Source organism: Numida meleagris, chromosome 1 (assembly GCF_002078875.1).
Source record: "Numida meleagris isolate 19003 breed g44 Domestic line chromosome 1, NumMel1.0, whole genome shotgun sequence".
Taxonomy (NCBI): domain Eukaryota; kingdom Metazoa; phylum Chordata; class Aves; order Galliformes; family Numididae; genus Numida; species Numida meleagris.
The window spans coordinates 107,242,732-107,260,945 of NC_034409.1; the positions used below are offsets into that span (position 1 = coordinate 107,242,732).

Sequence of the window (18,214 nt, forward strand, 5' to 3'; positions counted from 1 at the left end):
TATGTCCAGTAGAAATCACGGACAGAGACACTGTACTTTAAGTTGGTTTGTTTTCAAGGTACAGAGTTATAAGCCCTAAAACCAGTATCACCTGACATGTGAACAGAAACAAAATTCAGGTTAAATCTACCTGACACTTGAGGTATATAAACCTGCCTTCTAGCTGTCAGGTATTCAGGGTGAAGAAAGAATAAGTGCTGGGAAGCATAAGTATGGACTAAACCAGGAATTTTTAAATGCTCAACTCTCACGGTGATTCAGAGGTGTGAAGCTGGGCAGGCAGAAGAGATAGGTTCCCTGGAGAGAGCATGGAGGAGAGAGAAGCAGCAGAATTCCCACTGGAGTCCCTTTGTTTCTGTTGCTAGTAGCTATCATCCACCTGCAACAGGCATAGAAACGGTGCGCTGCTTCCCTTAATCCTAACTCCTGGAAGTGAGGAAGATTGAGTTCAACCACTCTGCAAACAAAGCAGTAAGAAGGGCCCATCTGGGATGGGCAATATGATGGCCAGGGTCCTGTCTGTTCTTATCTTCTGGGCGGCCACACAGCAGGGAAGAGGGAATGAAATCACAGGTGAGTGATGCAAAGCTGCGCAGAGAACCACAGCCTTTATGGAGGACAGCATGTGTTGGGTGCAGGATAGGTCCTTGTGTGAAATAAATAAAACTGTCTGGAGAATGGGCAAGGTCTTAGTGACCACTTAAGAAAATGCTGTTGACGATTAACCGAACAAAACCTCACCAAGCCAAAACAGCTTTGTCCCCAGCTCCTGGTCCCCAGGCCTTGTCATTCCTCAGTGCTATAGATTGTTGCTTTGTGTTCGGAAATGTGCAAATTTTTATAAAAATTATCTTTAAAATAAACCTTTGTAGGAAATTAGATGGTAATGTACCTGTCAAATTCTGAGATATACCTGAAATGAGACTGTAGGTGACATGCTTAACTGTCACACATGTTGTAGGCTGCAATTTAGAAGAACAGAATCCAATTGCTAGGTTTTAACTGCTAAATTAAATCTTAATGTGTTCTTAGTTTCTGGGTTGATTTATTTCAATGAGAAATACTGTGATTTTTGGCTGGATTTTGTTGCATTTTTTTTAATTAAGTGGTTTTGCAAGTCTCAGTGAAAATCCAAACCATATTTTTAATGTCTTGCTGGCTTTCCTGTTATTGTGCCAAAGCCACTTTTAAAAAAGCTGTTGTGTGAGATCAGGAGTTACCAAAACCCTGTTTGCTGCTGTCAAAAGTCAGTGGTGCAGACTTTAGAAATCTAGAGTTTGTAACACACAGAAAAATTGAGTTTTCAACCCATTTTTTTCCCCATGTTTTGGAGCCTTTGCATCTTAACAATGCTGCGTTTGACTCTGCCCCCTGTGAACCTGTTCCAACTCATTACTTCTGAGGTTACGTCAAGACAGGAGAGGGACTTGTCTCTGGCTCTTGCTGTCCTCCAGCTAAAGGTTTTGCAGATTCCAGGTCACGGTGGCATTTCTGGCCCTGGAGCAGCTCTTGTGAGGATTCCAGAACTGTGACTATGTCTGTGGCACAAATGTTATCAAACTTTATTTTTTTTTTTTGCTGCATTTTTGATCATACTCTCAGGTACTGGCTCTGTTCCGGATTTGGCTTCCAGTTCTGAGCAGCCTGCTCCTAATGCTGACTTTCCTTTCAGCTTCTTCTAAATATTGGTTTCTGCTACCAAAGCAATTACTTTAATGTTTTTTTCCTCTTGTTTAACATTATAAAGTTAATGCTTCCCCTGCCAGTGCTGAAAACTGGTGATTGCTAAGATAAAATCTTGAAGCCCAGAGATGACAAGTCTAAAGTAGCATTGCCAATGCCAGGTGATTCCTTTCCGCTTTGCTATTGACTTCAGCTCTGCGTTGCTGGAAAAAAACAGCCAGTGCTACTTGATTCCGCCTGATAGTGCCTTAGTCCCATAGATGGGGGTAACAAGAACTGACAGCCAATTTGCAAAGGAGTGCAAATTGATCTAAGACACATTGCTCAGCAGGAAACCGCTGTCAGCAAATAATTGAACTCTTTGAGCAGCAAAATTACTTTAAACTGGATCAAAACGACAGGTGATGGTAAGGTGCTACCTTCTGGTATAATCTCTTTCTGTACCACCATAGCCATGCCTCAGACCTTCTCTTTTGGCTTTGGCAGCCTCATTCCACACTCAGGATCAGTGTTTAAGTATGAAATATGATTTCATATCTGCACTGACAGCTGTAGCTTCTAATTATAGACTGCGTCTAATTCTATACCATTTTATTCTCAGTTTCATACCTGTATTTATGTTGCACATTGCTGTAAAGCCTAAGCCAGCTCAGCTGACTCTGGAATTTCTAGCTTTCCAGAGCTATGTCCTTGCTGCAGCCTCAGCTCTGAACCAAAAGCACTGATGTCCAGCGTTCTCCTTACTTGTTTGTTTGCTTCAAGTTCCTGCATTTCTCTAACCATGATAGTTCATCCACAACCAATATTTTTTTTCTCTTTTCCCCTCTCCCTGAGCGATATCCTAATTTTAACCAAGTAGATAGGCCATGGATGGGCATGGGCTTTCAAGATCCCTCTTCCTCCTTCCTAGAAGAAAACCTTCTGAGTCACTTGGTGGAGTGAGCCAGCTTGAGAAACATATTGTGAACTATAGTGGCTATCCCATGCATTGTTCTAAACTGTCCTTGCATAACAAATGGATCATCTTCTTTTACCATTGCTGTTCAGATTGTACATATATCATTTGTATCACTGGAAAGCTAAACATAATAAAAACAGAGGAGTACTAACAACCTGAAGCGTTCTTTTGTTCCTTGTTTTTACATTTTTCATCTTCTCTGGAAAAAGGTAAGCTGTACAAATAAGATAAGGTGTAAATATTTTAATTTTATGCTTATGCACACTATGTTAACTTCAGTCAATCTGTTGTCAGGCTCTAGTCCCTAAAAGCTCTCGGAAACAATTCTACCATACTCTTCAGTTAAATCATGTTTATCCTTATTAAAGCTTCTTTTGCTTTGTCTAAAGGATGATATAGGCCTTTTTAATTCTATCGCATCTCCTTCCCAAATGGGACATGGGGTGAGTCAGCCCAAAGGCTTGTATAATATCTCATTAAAATACAGCCTGGTGTATGTAATGTGACTGTAGGTTGCTCACTGCTAATTCAGCTCCATCTGTTTGTTGTTTGTTTTTCTTTTTACTGCTCCTGATCAAGCACTTCAGTTTTAAGCAGGACATGTAACAAAACTAACTCCAGTCCTCATCACCACTGGTTTCATAACATCAAAAATGGAGTTCAATTCTCAGACCTGTGTGACATTATGTAGATAATGAACTTACCACAACTTTCATTTATATTGAAGTCAGTGAACTGCAACATCTCTCAAAGGACCTGGTCTAATATTATTTACTACAAATACAGAAAGGCAGCGCAGAAGCTCCGGGAATACCTTTTGTGCCAGATACCTGAAAGTCCTTCCCACTGATGTATGAGTACCCAGTTTTAGCCTAGGGCAGTGTCTGAAGGATGTCTTTTCCAGACATCTCCCGTGACTCATCTGCCTACGAGTTGTTCATGCTTCGTTCCATTAATAGTCAGCAGAGCTAGATGAACACTTCAGCAGCATGAGCCTCAAGTGGACATCTTAAGTACTGGGATGACTCTGCTCTGGAACTGCCTATTATGTTCCACAGTTCATTTCTATTAATGGGTATTAATTTACTTTACACTTATTCAAGTTAAATTGCCCTTTTTCTGTTTTGTATTTGAAGACACTGAGAACCCTTTGAATTCTCTGCCAATATGCATCTTTTTATGACTGAAATGGTTGCTGTGACAAGCAGACACTGCTAATTCATTCTTCTGTCCATTTTCTGAAGTGACATTATTCCTAACGTCAGCCTTCCTGGAAATCATTCATCTGTGTCAACTCTTTTAATGCTTTCTCATAATTCTCAGCTTTTTTTGACTTAACTGTTTAACTAATTTTAAAATATTTTTGATTTTAATCGCTGAGAACGTGCTGCAGGGTGAAAAGTTAGGTCTGATCCCTCTCTTTCCTTTTTTTTTCTCCTAGAAAGAGGCCTCTCTTTGCTAGGCTATCATCTGTGCAACTATAGCCTGACCAAAAATGTTTTTAAGATGGTTGCCTACCAAAAATCCTATGAGAAAAATATTTCCTGTGGTGGATGGATACCATGGATGGTATGTCCCCGGATGTACTACAAAACACAGTACCATACTGTTGAAGTCCCTGAGACCATCAACCTTACAGATTGCTGTGAAGGATATGAACAAGTTGGGCTCTACTGCTCTTTAGGTAAGTTTCAATCAGATTAGTTGTTGAAATAAATGCTTTTGCTGAAAGAGAATTCATTTAAACTGAAACTTGTAAAAACTTAATTCAGCTCTGGGCTATATGTTCACTGAAACAAATGAGTCTGCAAAAATCCACAGTACACTTAGTCAACATGATAAAGAGTAGACCTGAAACATTAATGCTCCTGGTTTTTCCTATATGCCACACTTATTCACAAATTCACCAAAGTTCCAGGTGAGCAAGAAGAAGGCTCTTGCTTGTTATCTTTCAAAGGGCTTATTATTTGTCCTGGTTCAGGCCAATATCTGCTGCCAAGTGGGGTAACTCATGTAGCCTTGCAATGTGCTGCTTCTGCTCGCTATGCTTGCATTTAACTCTAGGAACTTTCTTCTTATAAGTAATTTAGGATGCATTTAGGATACTATTTCCTTTGATCTGGAGCAGTTTCCTGGCTGCTAACCCAATTTTGGTGTTAATTTGAAACAACCTAAGTCTTTGGGCAAGACGGTACCACCTGCTTTCCTACCAAAACTACATTAGGATCCAGTCTCTCAGGTACTGCCTTGGTTACTTAGGACTATGTTGTTGAAAACAGTGAACATTTTAGTGAATCTGATCTAACTTATGAGTTACAGTAAGACTCTACTCTAGGGGACTTAAACATCTTTGACTCAAGATGGAAGCTTTTCCCACTTCCCACATTACTATTACCACATTTCAACAGGAAATTCTTTACTTTTAGCAATAATTGACTCAGAGTTGGAAGGGATTCTTTGGGAAAAATGGGTTTCCGGAGAATCTCCAATGGGTTCCTCTGACAAAGTCCCGTATTTGTTGGTCTACCAAACTAAGTTTCTGTAACTTGACATGTTTCCAGTAGCATTAAAATAGAGTGAAATATTTTGTGAATCCTTTGTGGTAAAGCAGGGATTTACTTTGTTTTACATGAAGTTCTTTAAGAACTTCTGTTATCAAGCTGACTTTATGCTTGCAAAAAAATTGTTCAGGTAGCATTTTGCACTGGATTGTATGTATTTGTTTGAGAAGATTCAAATTATACCTATATAACTTTTTTTTTATTAAATGCAACTTTTTATTAAAAGTTGCATGCTTATAACCTGAACAGGCATCTTGGATTAGATAGGACAGCACTAGACTGTTCCAGCACCCAGAAAACGTCTACAAGACTTTTTGTCTCTGGTTTTCAGCATGACATTGCTTTTTTTTTTGTTTCCCCTTTCCATGGAAATTTACATAATGTCAACACTGTGACAAAAGTGTCAAAAGGGAAGGTCAAAAAGATCAAAAAGGAAAGGTCCTATTGCAGCCCTGGCTCTCCTTTTGGGTCACAAGATTTAAGTGATTGAGTTCCATGGGAATGTCCCTGAACTCGTCCCTGCATTGGATCATATAATGAGACATGAGAGGCTATGAGCCATATGTCTTGTCATGGGATGCATCAAGAAGAATGTGTTCATCCTACCTTTAAATTACTTCAGAGCATTAGAAAATGAACCTCCAAACTTTTTTAACAAGATTTTCTCAACAGTTGCTAGTAGAATATTGTATCTAGCAGGAAAATGCTTTTAACAGAAAGATTGGAACCCAGAAGTTGTCACTGTGTTTTATTCTTAAAACAATCTGCTAGAGAAGAAGAGAAGTGTAACTAGTCAAACATCACCCCTTGCTACTGTATCCTGTAATTGCTTTGTCTCAGTGACTGTGGTGGAATGTCAGCCAGGGCAAAATGTGACCTGCAGGTTACAGTATTTCCAGGCAGTCTTGTCTGACAAGCAAAGGACCCACCCAAAATAATACATATTTTCCAAGCAGCAGTTCCAGGCTTGAGGAAGTCTCCAGTAGGTCTAATTTATGTTGAATAGTCACTTCAGTTAGGTCCTTTCAATATGCACACATGTGCATACATGTGTGCACATGTGTAGAGTAAATAAATTAACCGAATGACAAGGCTGAGAAGCAGTTGGAGAAAACTGCTTTCTAATTCCCTAGTACAAGGAAATAACCGTGTCAGCCAGATGTTAGAGAGTGACTGGCTCGTTCTGGTTGTCTCTATTCACACAAGAAACCCCTTGAGGAACCATGATTTTCAAAGTGTTTCAGAACCTCTGGAAATCAAGGCTATCTTCCTGATTGGATAAAAAGTCATCCTGGTAACACTTAATAATTTTTCCCCTATAATTATATGCCTTTTAAAAGCATCTCTACAGAAATTTTAGGCCTGAGAGGTGTCAGCAAGTTTATTTCCTGTAACTTTAACAAATCTGTAAATCTCCTGTAAAGCTTAGCTGCAAGATTTCCAATCTACCCCTGCCACATTGTGGATATACACTCTAGGCAGGTTTGCCTGTGAAACGCTGTGGTCACCTTGACTCTTTTCCTGTCAAAGTTAATTTGGGAATATTTTAAAACATAAAAGGATTTGTCTGGCCTCTAGGTGATTTCTCTGCTTAAATTATTCCAGTATCTTTGCTTTTCAGGGCATTAGTCATATATATATATTCAATGAATGGTAATGCACTGTCTAGACACAGTCTTAAATAAATGATGAAAAGAGAAACTGTAACTGCTGAAATTGCTGCACAGCATTCTGCTGAACTTCTGTCATTTTCTTCTTGATATTATCCACGCTGGCACGCTCTCCATCCTACCAGGAGCTGAAGAGGCTGCACCACCTTTCACAGTCATCTGGTTCTGGCTGCCCCTGACATTTTCTTTCCAGAAGGAAACATTTATCCCTGCCTGGGATATGGCAGGCTCTGCTTTTCTTATTTCTTTATTGTTGGGGCAAAAATAACTAAACCATTAGCCAAGTTGCTCTGGTAGTTCTGACTAATTGCCCATCAGTCCATTAGGATAGTATTAGACATGGGCATGCATTCACAGAAACTGCTTCACCTATTTCTAAAATCAAGTCTCTGAAAGCAAGGAAGTGCTAGAATTAATTCTAAAATTAGAGTTAGATGAAAACAGCCATTGTTTCCTCTCCTTCTGCCTGTGCATGCAGACAAATAACCTTCATTCCCTGACCTGGCTGCCTTGCCCCGAGGACCATATTTCCAAGGGCAGCAGAACCCCCATAGAGAGCATCCCAGCAGTGCTCCACATTCATTGTGTGGTTCAGTGCTCTGCTAAGCCTCTCTGAGCAGAGAATTATTTATCACCTCCTGAGGTGAATCCCAGGGTGATGCCCAGACAGCACTTTATCTTCACACTGCAGGAAGGGAAGGACACTATCTGCCTTTCACAGCTGCAGCAAGGCTTGGATCACACCATTGTGTGCCCACTCTAACACTCTCGATGTGATTCCTGTTTTTCACTTATTTATTTCTATCCCCAGAGCACTCACTGCTGCCTTCAGCACAGTATGGAATGTGAAGCCTGGTGCCCTTGATGGTTACAGCGAGTGGTCCCCAATCACTAAGTGGATCTTGAGGCTCCTCAGACTTTCAGAAAACAGCTGTAAAGCTAAAAACCCATTCATTTCAGGTGTCCAGGTGGCTCCCCTGTGGGGCTTGGACCTCTCAGACCTGTATGCAGATATCTGCATGCTGGATGTCACTGGGCCAGAGAGGGCTGTGGCGTGGCCCTCCCCAGAGCTGCGATCAGAAAGCCATGGGACAGGAGTGTTCCTGCAGGGTGGGAAAGTGCCAAAGCACTGTGCATGCTCCTGCATCATCCCACAGTTGTGTCCTGGATGAATTTCCTGGATCATGAGTGTGATCTGGTAAATATGTTCTAGTATTTCATAGGAAAGGGCACTAAGCATTTATCAGATGCTGAGCTGGCATACCTGCATGCTGCCTACTGTCCCACTTAAGCCCTGGATAAGCAATCAGGATGGACAACATCTGAACAGGTAAAGCCTAGCAAGGCTCAAAGATGCCCAAAACAAGGTTGTACGATAAGAACCACTGGTCTTTCTTTCATAGAATTATTAAGGTTGGGAAAGGCCACTAAGATCACCTAGTCCAGCCACCAGCCTGTCACCTCTATGCCCACTGACCATGTCCCTCAGTGATGCAATTCCACATTTCTTGAACACCTCCAAGAATGGTGACTCCACCACCTCCTTGGACAGCTGTTCCTAATGTCTGACTGGAATCTCCCCTGGCACAACTTGAGGCCATTACCTCTCATCCTGTCACTGTTGCTTGAGAGAAGAGGCTGACCTCCATCTCACCACAACCTCCTTTTGTTCAGGTGGTTGTAGAGAACGATAAGGTCTATCTTGAGCCTTCTCTTCTCCAGACCAAACAATCCCAGTTCCCTCAGCTGCTCCCCATGAGACTTGTACTTTAAGCCCCTCACAGCTTCATTACCCTTCTGTGGACACGTTCCAGGGCCTTAATGGACCTGATGGACCAGTTGGCCAGCTTGCTCCTGAGCTTGGTGAATGGTGTAGCTCTGGGTGATCATCCCGAAGCTGATCGAAGGGAAAGTGTAAATCAAATTTGCAAAGTGAGTTTGTTGCAATTAGGTAGAAATGTGATGTGAATCCATCTCTGTTTCCGCTGATGTGAAAAGGATGGCCTTTAGGTTTTAGATAAATGGCTTGTGTGGCACCCAGCCAGGACTCAGCAGTGATTTCTGAGTTTGTATATAACCCATTAGATTGCTTACACCATATACGTGTCCAACTCATTAGTTTTATGTTTTTATTGCCTTTCTTTTTGTTTTAAGAAATATTTATTAAAAAAATAAGTATTACTGTGTATATTAACTATATTATATATTTTACATGCGGTCCAAGATAATTCCTTTTCACTTAATGCAACCCAAGCAAGCCAAACAGTTGGACACCCATGGTTTATACCATGGTTCAACATGGCAGAAGAGGACCTGGGTGGAAGAAGCTGCTTTGAACCTCAAACCTGTTTGAACTACAACTGAAATCGGGAGGAGGTTTTCTAGCAGTAGGATCCTCTTGGGGAAGGGCTTGCAAAGTCAGTCCCAGAGTCAGCAGAGGGTCCTGCTCCATTCTAGGAAGTAGAATAGGACTATTACGCTTGCTGGACCCAGAAGGAACGTGGATCAGATTGCACAGGGTAGAGTTTTGTTAATTGCTGCCCAAAGCTCTTGTGGATCTAACACTGGCTCTGCTTAAATGCTGCTCACAGCCCCAGTAAAGTGTCTGCTCGCTCATGATTTGCACACAAAGAATATATGTCCAGTACATTAAATGCAATATAAAGGTTTGGAAAGGTGCTGTCCCATATGTGCTACATACAAATCTTTAAAATTGCATGTTCAAGTAGCCTATGTACTACTAAGAGGTCTCAGCTCAGTGGCTTCACTCTTCTCAGCTTGGGGGCTTTGGCAGGTTTTTCAGCAGAGGTGTGGACTCTCATCATTAAATGATGTTTGTTTTTCTTAATTATCCTTCAGAGACCCTTGACAAGTATATTATGGGACAGCCCCAAAAACACAGATCAAAACCATTGGTTATAATGGACTATTTATGTAAATATAGCTGTAAGCCCTGTTGCAGAAGTGGCTGAAAATTTGCATGGTGTGTTTTGAGCTTTATTCCTGGACTGGAGATTGAGCTGGGGATTTGGAGTGCTAAAAATGAGATTTGTTCTGGAGTGTACTACAAAACCAAAGCTCTCTGTTTGCAATAGGCTTCAGTCTACCACGGATTTGCTGAGAAGGTAACCTAGCATGTGCACGTAGGAACAAGTGGCAGAGATTTAGTCTAAAACTTGACTAATCAACATCATTTGCTTATTTAAGAAGCTTATTTTGCTGAGCCTAGAAGGCATAGATTCAGTATTCCCTTCTACTTCTTGGAAACCTCAGATTTATTTTATTCAGAGCCTTCAGAAAACAAATTGAAAACCAGCAGAAATGGCACTCATGATGGGTCTGTAATTTGCTGTAGACCTTTCATTTACTATGGACTTTACTCTCTCAAAAGTGGTTTTCCTGAACTGCAGCCTACTTCTAAGGTGAGAATAATTTTGATATTTCTCCAAGCTGACTTTAATTACCTGATAGATTAATCAATAGTTTGTGGGATCAAAAATTTGTAACAGCGAAATGAATGGAAATGGTTAAATGAAAACTCCAGATTTCTAGCGTAGACACTACCTGTTTGCTTTGATCTTTATGTATTATTTGGATTAGTCATAGCTGGCACTGAGTATATTTTATGTCTTGTAGTGCTCCAATTTCTCCAGAATTAGAATCTATTTATCTGTCTGTCTGCCTATATGTTATCATTAATGGAAAATTATCAGTTCAAAAATTCTGAGTATTTTTACATCTTTAAATGAAATAATGGCATTTAGACTGCTGTTTTTTTCTCGTGATAATCTCTGGACAGACACATTTCTAAAATGCGTGAGGATGTGTTTTCAATAAATTAAACAGCAGTTTTATGGAAACAATTTTCTATATTTTTGTCCTCAGAAGTGGTTTTTTTTTTTTTTTTTAATTAGCGCTCAACAGGTCCAGTGTATTTGCCTCAAGACCTGGTATTTGTCCAATGGAGAATATGGAAACATCTGATTATTCTTGCACGTTCGATGCTGAATGTCCAGGGCTGAAAAAATGCTGCAACTCGTCCAAAGGAGCAGGCTGTGTGGATCCAAAGCCAGAGGGTATGTTACTGATAAATTCAAGACTGCTTCTAATAGAAATGTGCTTAATTTTTCCTTCTGAGGGTGGGAGTGGGCAGAACAACTGTTACCATAGCTCTTCATAAAACAAACATGGGAATCCGCCTTGGGTCAACTCCAGGAAATTTGATTTCCGTGCTTGTGCCCATGGGGCTGAGCAGGGTGTGCTACGGGTCCATTGGACCTTGCATGGCTTCTCCTCCTCAGCTGGCACCGCTGCCTGCAGCATATTAGAGCAGGAGCCAGCAGCTGCACGTGGACTCTTGGTAATCTCAAAGTTAAAGCTTGCTTCGGTTTCTCAGAGCCTTCCTACAGCTCCATAACTTTCTATGGCATCAGACCTCAGATGACTTGGCTGTTTTGTTCTGTACACTTCAGAAAGGATGTTCTGGTACAACGTGACAGTCCTGGTAAAAATGGATTTTAATGAATTAATTAGAGTGGATTCCCAACTTCTGAATCATTCACGCCTTTTGCATTCCATGGTATGTATGAACACAAGCGCTCTCGTGTGTTGCTCATTGTTTCCATACTTCTGTTACTCACTGACTACCACTTCCTTCAGTCCAGGAAGGAGCCCATGGTAGCCCATGGTCCCATGAGCTGGACACCACCTTGCCAGCTGCTCCGCCTATAATTTGGGCCTAATATATTCCTAATTGGTGAATGTCAGCCTCATCCTCATGGAGCTTAAGTCAAATTGATCTAATAGCTCCTTTAGTAAATTTTTCAGGTCTCTGCCAAGGGACAGAGAAAGCTTTCATGTTCTGAAACAGAGTTTTATTAATTGTTTAAGCAGTCCATGCTGCAGCTCCAGCTCAGCTTTGGGTTTATGGCAGACTGGGTCTCGATTTCATGATCTGCAGGGTATGATGCTTTTGTAAAATGTGATAATAAGAAGAGCTCACATTGCATAAATACAGACCTAAATATTGCTGCTTTCCTGAATTTACTGAATTGGTGCTTTTTACACTCAATTTCTGATGATAATTATTGCATAGGTTATGCTTCATTGAAATACATCTGTACTGATAAAGTTTTGTTCACCTATTTTCCAGATTACTGGTGCATTACGACCCTTGAATGCCTCTGTGCACCATATCCAGAGTAACTATGCAGAAATATATGCTGGGACAGTGGCCTCTCAGGTTCTGATTGGACTGCATCAACCAGCTCCACTAGCAGTGGTTTCTTCTTCCTTGAAGAACATGGTTAAGCGTGTGTATGAAGTGATTGACGCAGATGTGAAAGGTTATTTATTATGAGCCTGTCCGTGGGGGGAAGCCTTTTCAGCAAGTTTTGTTCCACTTGGGATTTTTTCTGTATGACTATCAATTATAGAATCACAACAGTTTCAAGGTTGGAAAAAAACACTAAGACCACCTAGTCCAAACATCAGCCCCTCCCCACCGTGCCCACTGCCCATGTCCCTCAGTGGCACATCCACATGGTTCTTCAACACCTCCAGGGACGGTGACTCTACCACCTCCCTCGGCAGCCTGAACCACTGCCTCACCACTCTTTCTGAGAAGATATTTTTCCTGATATCTAACCTGAATCCATGGCTTTATAGTCATAGTGGATTTTTAAAACTTTGTAAAGATTACTGTAACCACATATTATAGGATGAAGATAGAATTGTAGTTAATTTTGTAGTGAGTAGTTTGCAGGGCATGCTCATGCTTCCTCAGTTAATTTTTTTTTCTTAATAGATAAATATTTATCTATTAGGTATTCAAGTATTCATGTTTGTAGCATGAACGTTAGTTGTGTTAAGCAGTCCCTTAAGTGTTTGCATTGTTCTTGGGAAGTAGATACACTCTGGTTTTTTAGACTTGTGATGCTTTCAGTGACTTGCATTAAACAAGGAGTATTTGTGGTCTGCTAATTACTGCTGTTTATTAACCTACTTCTTTGAATGTTAAGAAAGTATTTAAACATGTTTGATTGTTGCATACTTATCTGAACATCTTCACCCCTGACACTGATCCATAAATACTGTTTGTCGTTACTTCTTATTATGTACTGACTTTTGAACACTCAGTCCAGCTTTCAGTGTGGTCTCTGGGCAGATTTCCTTCCCTCACCGCTGACTTCACTCAGGTGTGAATGACGCCCTGGAACTGTGAGAGAGAGCTGCTGCTAATTGTCATCATAAGCCAAACAATCTGAGTACAAAGTGATGGGCTTATGAGTGAATGGGGGATAGTTTCAGGGACAGCATTCTGATTTCATAGAATCATAGAATCATTAAGGTTGGAAAAGACCATGAAGATCTTTTGGTCTAGTCCAACCATCAACCCATCTCCATCATGCCCACTAGCCACATCCCTCAAATTCAAATTTCATTGCATGTATGTAAAATCCGGAATTGTTTCAGCAGAGTTACTACAGATTTACACTGAATTTATCCTATCCAGAGCAGATCAGCCTTGATGCTGCTATCAGTATCTGTGTAAGCTATGTTCTTCTTCCTAGATGTTGATGAGTGTTCCTATGCTGAATTCAATGCTTGTCCTGAGCAAAATACCTGTGTAAATCTGGAGGGTTATTACAGCTGCAGCCCTGAGCACCAAGAAGCATATGCCAGCCCTCACCAGCTGAGCACAAGAAAAGATGGTAAGAAATGTAGGTCTCACCTTGGGAAATACTGAGAACGCTTCTGCAGGAGCCACCTGCTTCTGGATCACTCAGGGCCCATTGTCCTCCTGCTGGCAGGAGGTGCTGCATGAGCCAGCTTGCTGGCTGTGTCTGATGAAATGCAGTGTACTTATTTCCAAGATCCACACTGTTTCTTGTACCTCACCCTCAGCTGTCCTTTCTCACCTGACAAAGTGTCTGGCTTCAGGCCCTGACAACATGTTGCTCATTGACATTACACCTCCCCAGCTCCACGGGCAGCTGCAATTAGTGACATTACTTGTACTTGAAGTCTCCTTCCCATTTTCTGTGACTGCAGCCTGGACTCTGGCATGCTACAACCCCATCTTCAGCTGCTGCTCTGTTGCTGAGTCCTCTACTGGAAGCAGCTGGAGTTGGGCAGTATAAGAAATAATTCGTTCAACAAAGTATATAGGCGTGCACAGACACCAATGGGCCTGCTAACAGGCTTAAAGATATGGAATAAGTAAGTGTTTGCAGATTAAATAATTGAGTTAGAAAACAATTTTGCAATCCTTTAATCTAAAAAAATTGAGATAATGTATTGATTTATCCTTGTGTGATATGAAAATATGTTTAATTTCTATTTAATAATACTTCTGTTGCTGCTTTTCAGCTGCTGGAAATGTGAATGGTATTACTTTGGATTTGCTTTGTTAGGAATGCCTTAACCCTTTGATAATGCTGTTTTCCCCTTAGGCATGGCAGCATCCACTCCAAGCTCAGAGTTGGATCCCATTAATGCCAACAGCAGCTCTCCATCTATAAGTAATTCAAGTCTCTTGTCCATGACTAACCAATCTACTGATGCTGGATGCTGTAAGTGACTTTGGATTTGAATGAATATTGTCTTGCTTTAACTCAGGCACTCTGTTATCCCTCTTTTTTTTCTGGAGCTGACTGAGTTACAGGAGGGTGTTCACAAAAATGGTGTTAGTTCTGTAGTGAATCTCCTCCTACAGAGAAGGAATGAGAGAGGATCCCCCAGTGTGAGATACAGATTAGGAGCTGTAGTGCTATGAACTGACCCCTGGAGAAGCCCCAGTATTAACCCCATGACTGATTAGAGGGATTGGCCTCCTGGAAGAGGAGGTGACAACACTGAGCTTATTGAGTTGTTGATGCCTGGCAAGCTGTCCAGTTGCAGGACCCACCACGGGACTTGGGCTGGGTAATCAAAATCCCGCAGTGTGAGGAAGCATACCAGCAAAGGAAGTGGAAGGCTGGCACCACTTACCCTTGGCCCTACTGAATGCGTGTCCTGAGCTAGGCCTGGATAGAGGTGCAGGATGGAGGTACTTGTCCTGTTACCAGTGCAGGAGCTCCTCCTGGCCAAAGACGCTGGACACAGTCCATGGAGATGGTGGGAGACATGAGTCAGGGAAGGTCTCCATGTCCACATTACATTGGAGTTAGCCTTTGTGAGTACTCCCTGCTATGCATTATGGCTGTCTGGGGGACTATGATGGGAACAAAGCATGAAAGATTTATCTCTATATCAGTGACTTGGGTCCTTTCAGACGAGAGTGGTCACAATCTTTTTTTTTAACAACATCCTGTTCTTCTTGTGGGAGGAAATAGCTGTCAGTTGTTCTTCGCCTAGTTCACAGAGATAGGCTGGCTTTTCTTGATCTTCATTTTTGCAGCTTCTGATCTGAGCTGTAGCTAAAGAAATTGAACTGAAGTCCCTCTAGAGGAGGGAGGTATCATCTTGTGGGTTTTTGGCAGCCCGCTGACTCAGACACCTGACAACAATGGTGTCTCACCGTAATAACTGAAGAAGACAACCCATTTTCCTTAGGGTAACCATTAGCATGAAGGAATGGATGCTGTGGCAGTAGCACACCATGGTCTCCAGTTTAGTGTGGGGGCTGATGTTCTAGCATCTTGACCCCAGCTGTCTATGGGAAATATGTCCAGTCTAACATTGTCATCTCAGCTCTCCCTCTAGTTGGCAGAGGTGGACGGGCTCTGCTAGAGGGTAGTTCACCCTGCCCCATTTAGATACCTCCTACTCCTTCAAAGAGGGGAATCACCTCTGAAGGGCTCTGTCTTTTCCCATTGACATGACAGTGATGGCATTGGACTAGAATGACATAAATAGCTAAAATACATGCCCCTACTTTGCTCCCAGCTTGTAAAAGCTGCGGTCTGTGGTGTTTTTCCAGGCATAAATCAAGGCAGCCTTTGCCTGAGGACGTGCATTTTGATGATTTAAGTGACAAGCAAAGCAGGTGTAAACTCATGTAGAGTACACAGATTCACCCTTACAAACTTGTTTCTGCTGCTGGAACCTGCAGCTCTCTGTCAGATTATTAGTGTTACTATTGATTCAACACAAATATGTATCATGAAGGGAAATAAAAGCAATAAACACCCAATAATTAATTACTCTAGTGGGATGGTTCATGGATGAGTGAACTTTGTACTGTGAATGGGATGAAATCTGTTTTGACATGATGTAAAGAGGAGCTTCCCCTATTGACTGTCAAAGTGCCTGTGTATAATGGATTTGGGATAGCAGTGTTTTAAAGATTAAATGCTGTTTTTGATGTGATGACTCTTCCTGGGACAGATCCCTCTGCAATTATAAACCATCGAATCTTCGGCGTTACCAGCAACAGCTTTGAAATGTCCTGGCATGTCACATCTACTCTAAACCACACTTTCCAAGTCCTAGTGTTCAAGGACAAGGAGATTGTAAAAAACCTGAAAACAGAGGAGGTGAAAATGGATGTGTCTGGACTGGAAGCAGGTGTGATGTATTCAATAGAGATCAGCTATGAAAGCTGTGGAAAATCCATCCTCTCCCATCAAAATGTTAAAACAGGTAAATAGCCACTTAAATATACCTTTATGGGCCTGATGTAAGTGCATCTGCACAATGCATGGGAGGCTGTAGCAGAATATTGGATTTATTTTCTTGGTTCAATACCAAACTCTCTCACCTCCCAGCAAAAGCAAACAAACAAGCAAACAAAAAATAAAGAGGAGAGTGATCTTTTGAATACCAGTTTTTTTTATCCAGCTATATTTCTCTTAATACCTGCACATTCAGGTATACATTTGGGCCTAAAAAATGCCTGAAATTCACTTTCAGATTTAATCACTTTACCCAGTCTGTGCCCGAGTCTGGTATGCTGACTGACACCACGCTCCTGCTGGCTCTCTCCATTTCAGATTTTGGTCTGAGTGCATCCATTTTAACTGAATCCTACTCTCTTCTGATTTGTCATTGTGTGTTTTGGTGTTGTGTACTACAGAGGCTAAGATATTTGGTGTTACTATGAGGATTCTCAACTACAACTTCACTGAAGATCTCCATGATGCCAGCAGCTCAGCATATGAAGAATTTTCAAGACTGTTACTTACGGAGGTAATGCTGAAATATCTCAGGGTAAAATATTTTTCTTCAATTTAGAATTTATTTAAGGTAATGATGGATTTTGTGCCCAGCTGAAATAACCCTTGGAAACCATAACATTGTTTCCTCTGACCTTTCTTTGTAATTAACACAAAATCCAACTGACGAAAGAGATCAAATCCTTGGTCTTATTAGCAATGGAGACAAGAATTTTCCCTTACAGAAGCATAAAGGAATTAAAAATCCAGGCATGCCACAGGGACTCCTTTTCTTGGATCTTTGGCGGTAAACTCTCACTAAATTGACTTGAGGCTTTTTAATGGATTATTGAAATGACATTGCTGGCATTCGTTTCAGTGCTGTCCTCTCAGTAAGCGTTGGACTGCTTGCAAAGCTCTCTTTAAGGAAAAGTGACTGAGTCAGTCTTTCTTCTCCAGCCCCATTCACTGCATGCACACGTGCAGCCAGTATCAATGCTCAGGTATAGCCAGCCATCAAGGAAGCCTCAGTCATCAGCTCTGTTTCCAGTTCTCAGCTTCCCAAACCATAAACATATGTCAGTATAAATTGGAGGGGAAAAAAACACATCAACAGTGGAGCTGTATTTCCAAAGACAGCCCAGAAGAGGTGTTTACTTGTGAGAAATTTCAAGTCGAACCTCTTGATGTGGTTTTATTTTCCATAGCTACAATTTTCTTGCTTTTGTTGCCCAGGAGGATTTTTGTTAGTGAATCTCCTCTGAGGCTGATGCAGACCCAATCAGAATTGTGAAGTTTGGAAGGAAGAGGAATAATGTCTGTCTGTATTGTTTTTTTCTGCACTGGGAGCATGGTATCCCCTTCTGTCTTCCTCTTTCCTCTTTTTCTAGTGTCCTCACCCAGATCTGAATGTAGACCACTTAAATAGCTTGTTTGTAGGATTTTTTTGAGCAAACTGGCTGAATGGGGTCAAAGCTGGGTTGATTTATAGTGCTGCTTTGCATACCCAAATGCATGCTTTGAGCTGGAGATCGGAATAAAAAGCTCAAACACACGCTCAGCCTACATCCATGCAGTTGGGTCTTCCAGTGTACGGTGGTCATATTCAGACTGCCTACTGGGAACAGCCCCTGGCCTATGCTAAGTGCCAAACTCTCTAGATATTTCCTGAGGGACTGTAGCTGCCAGATGCCAAAATCACAAAATTCCAGCTTCTGGGAGCTCTTCCCCACTTCCTATATAGTT

At 41.5% G+C, this 18,214-nt stretch overlaps 1 protein-coding gene across 4 annotated transcripts in view; it reads left to right on the plus strand.

Annotated features, from left to right (window-relative positions):
- The window catches only part of UMODL1 (uromodulin like 1), a 48,181-nt gene continuing 30,286 nt past the window's right edge, over positions 320-18,214 (plus strand). For 2 of the 4 annotated variants that reach the window (XM_021406312.1, XM_021406318.1), the window contains exons 1-9: positions 320-573; positions 4,083-4,325; positions 10,787-10,948; positions 11,345-11,451; positions 12,025-12,217; positions 13,445-13,585; positions 14,327-14,446; positions 16,203-16,457; positions 16,891-17,003. In XM_021406312.1, coding sequence (XP_021261987.1) covers positions 492-573; positions 4,083-4,325; positions 10,787-10,948; positions 11,345-11,451; positions 12,025-12,217; positions 13,445-13,585; positions 14,327-14,446; positions 16,203-16,457; positions 16,891-17,003 — 1,416 coding nt within the window. In that variant the 5' untranslated portion in view covers positions 320-491. Of the gene's footprint in view, positions 574-1,874; positions 2,091-4,082; positions 4,326-8,573; positions 10,295-10,786; positions 10,949-11,344; positions 11,452-12,024; positions 12,218-13,444; positions 13,586-14,326; positions 14,447-16,202; positions 16,458-16,890; positions 17,004-18,214 lie in introns of those variants that run through there. The other 2 variants (XM_021406322.1, XM_021406331.1) reach the window with 2 other exon arrangements.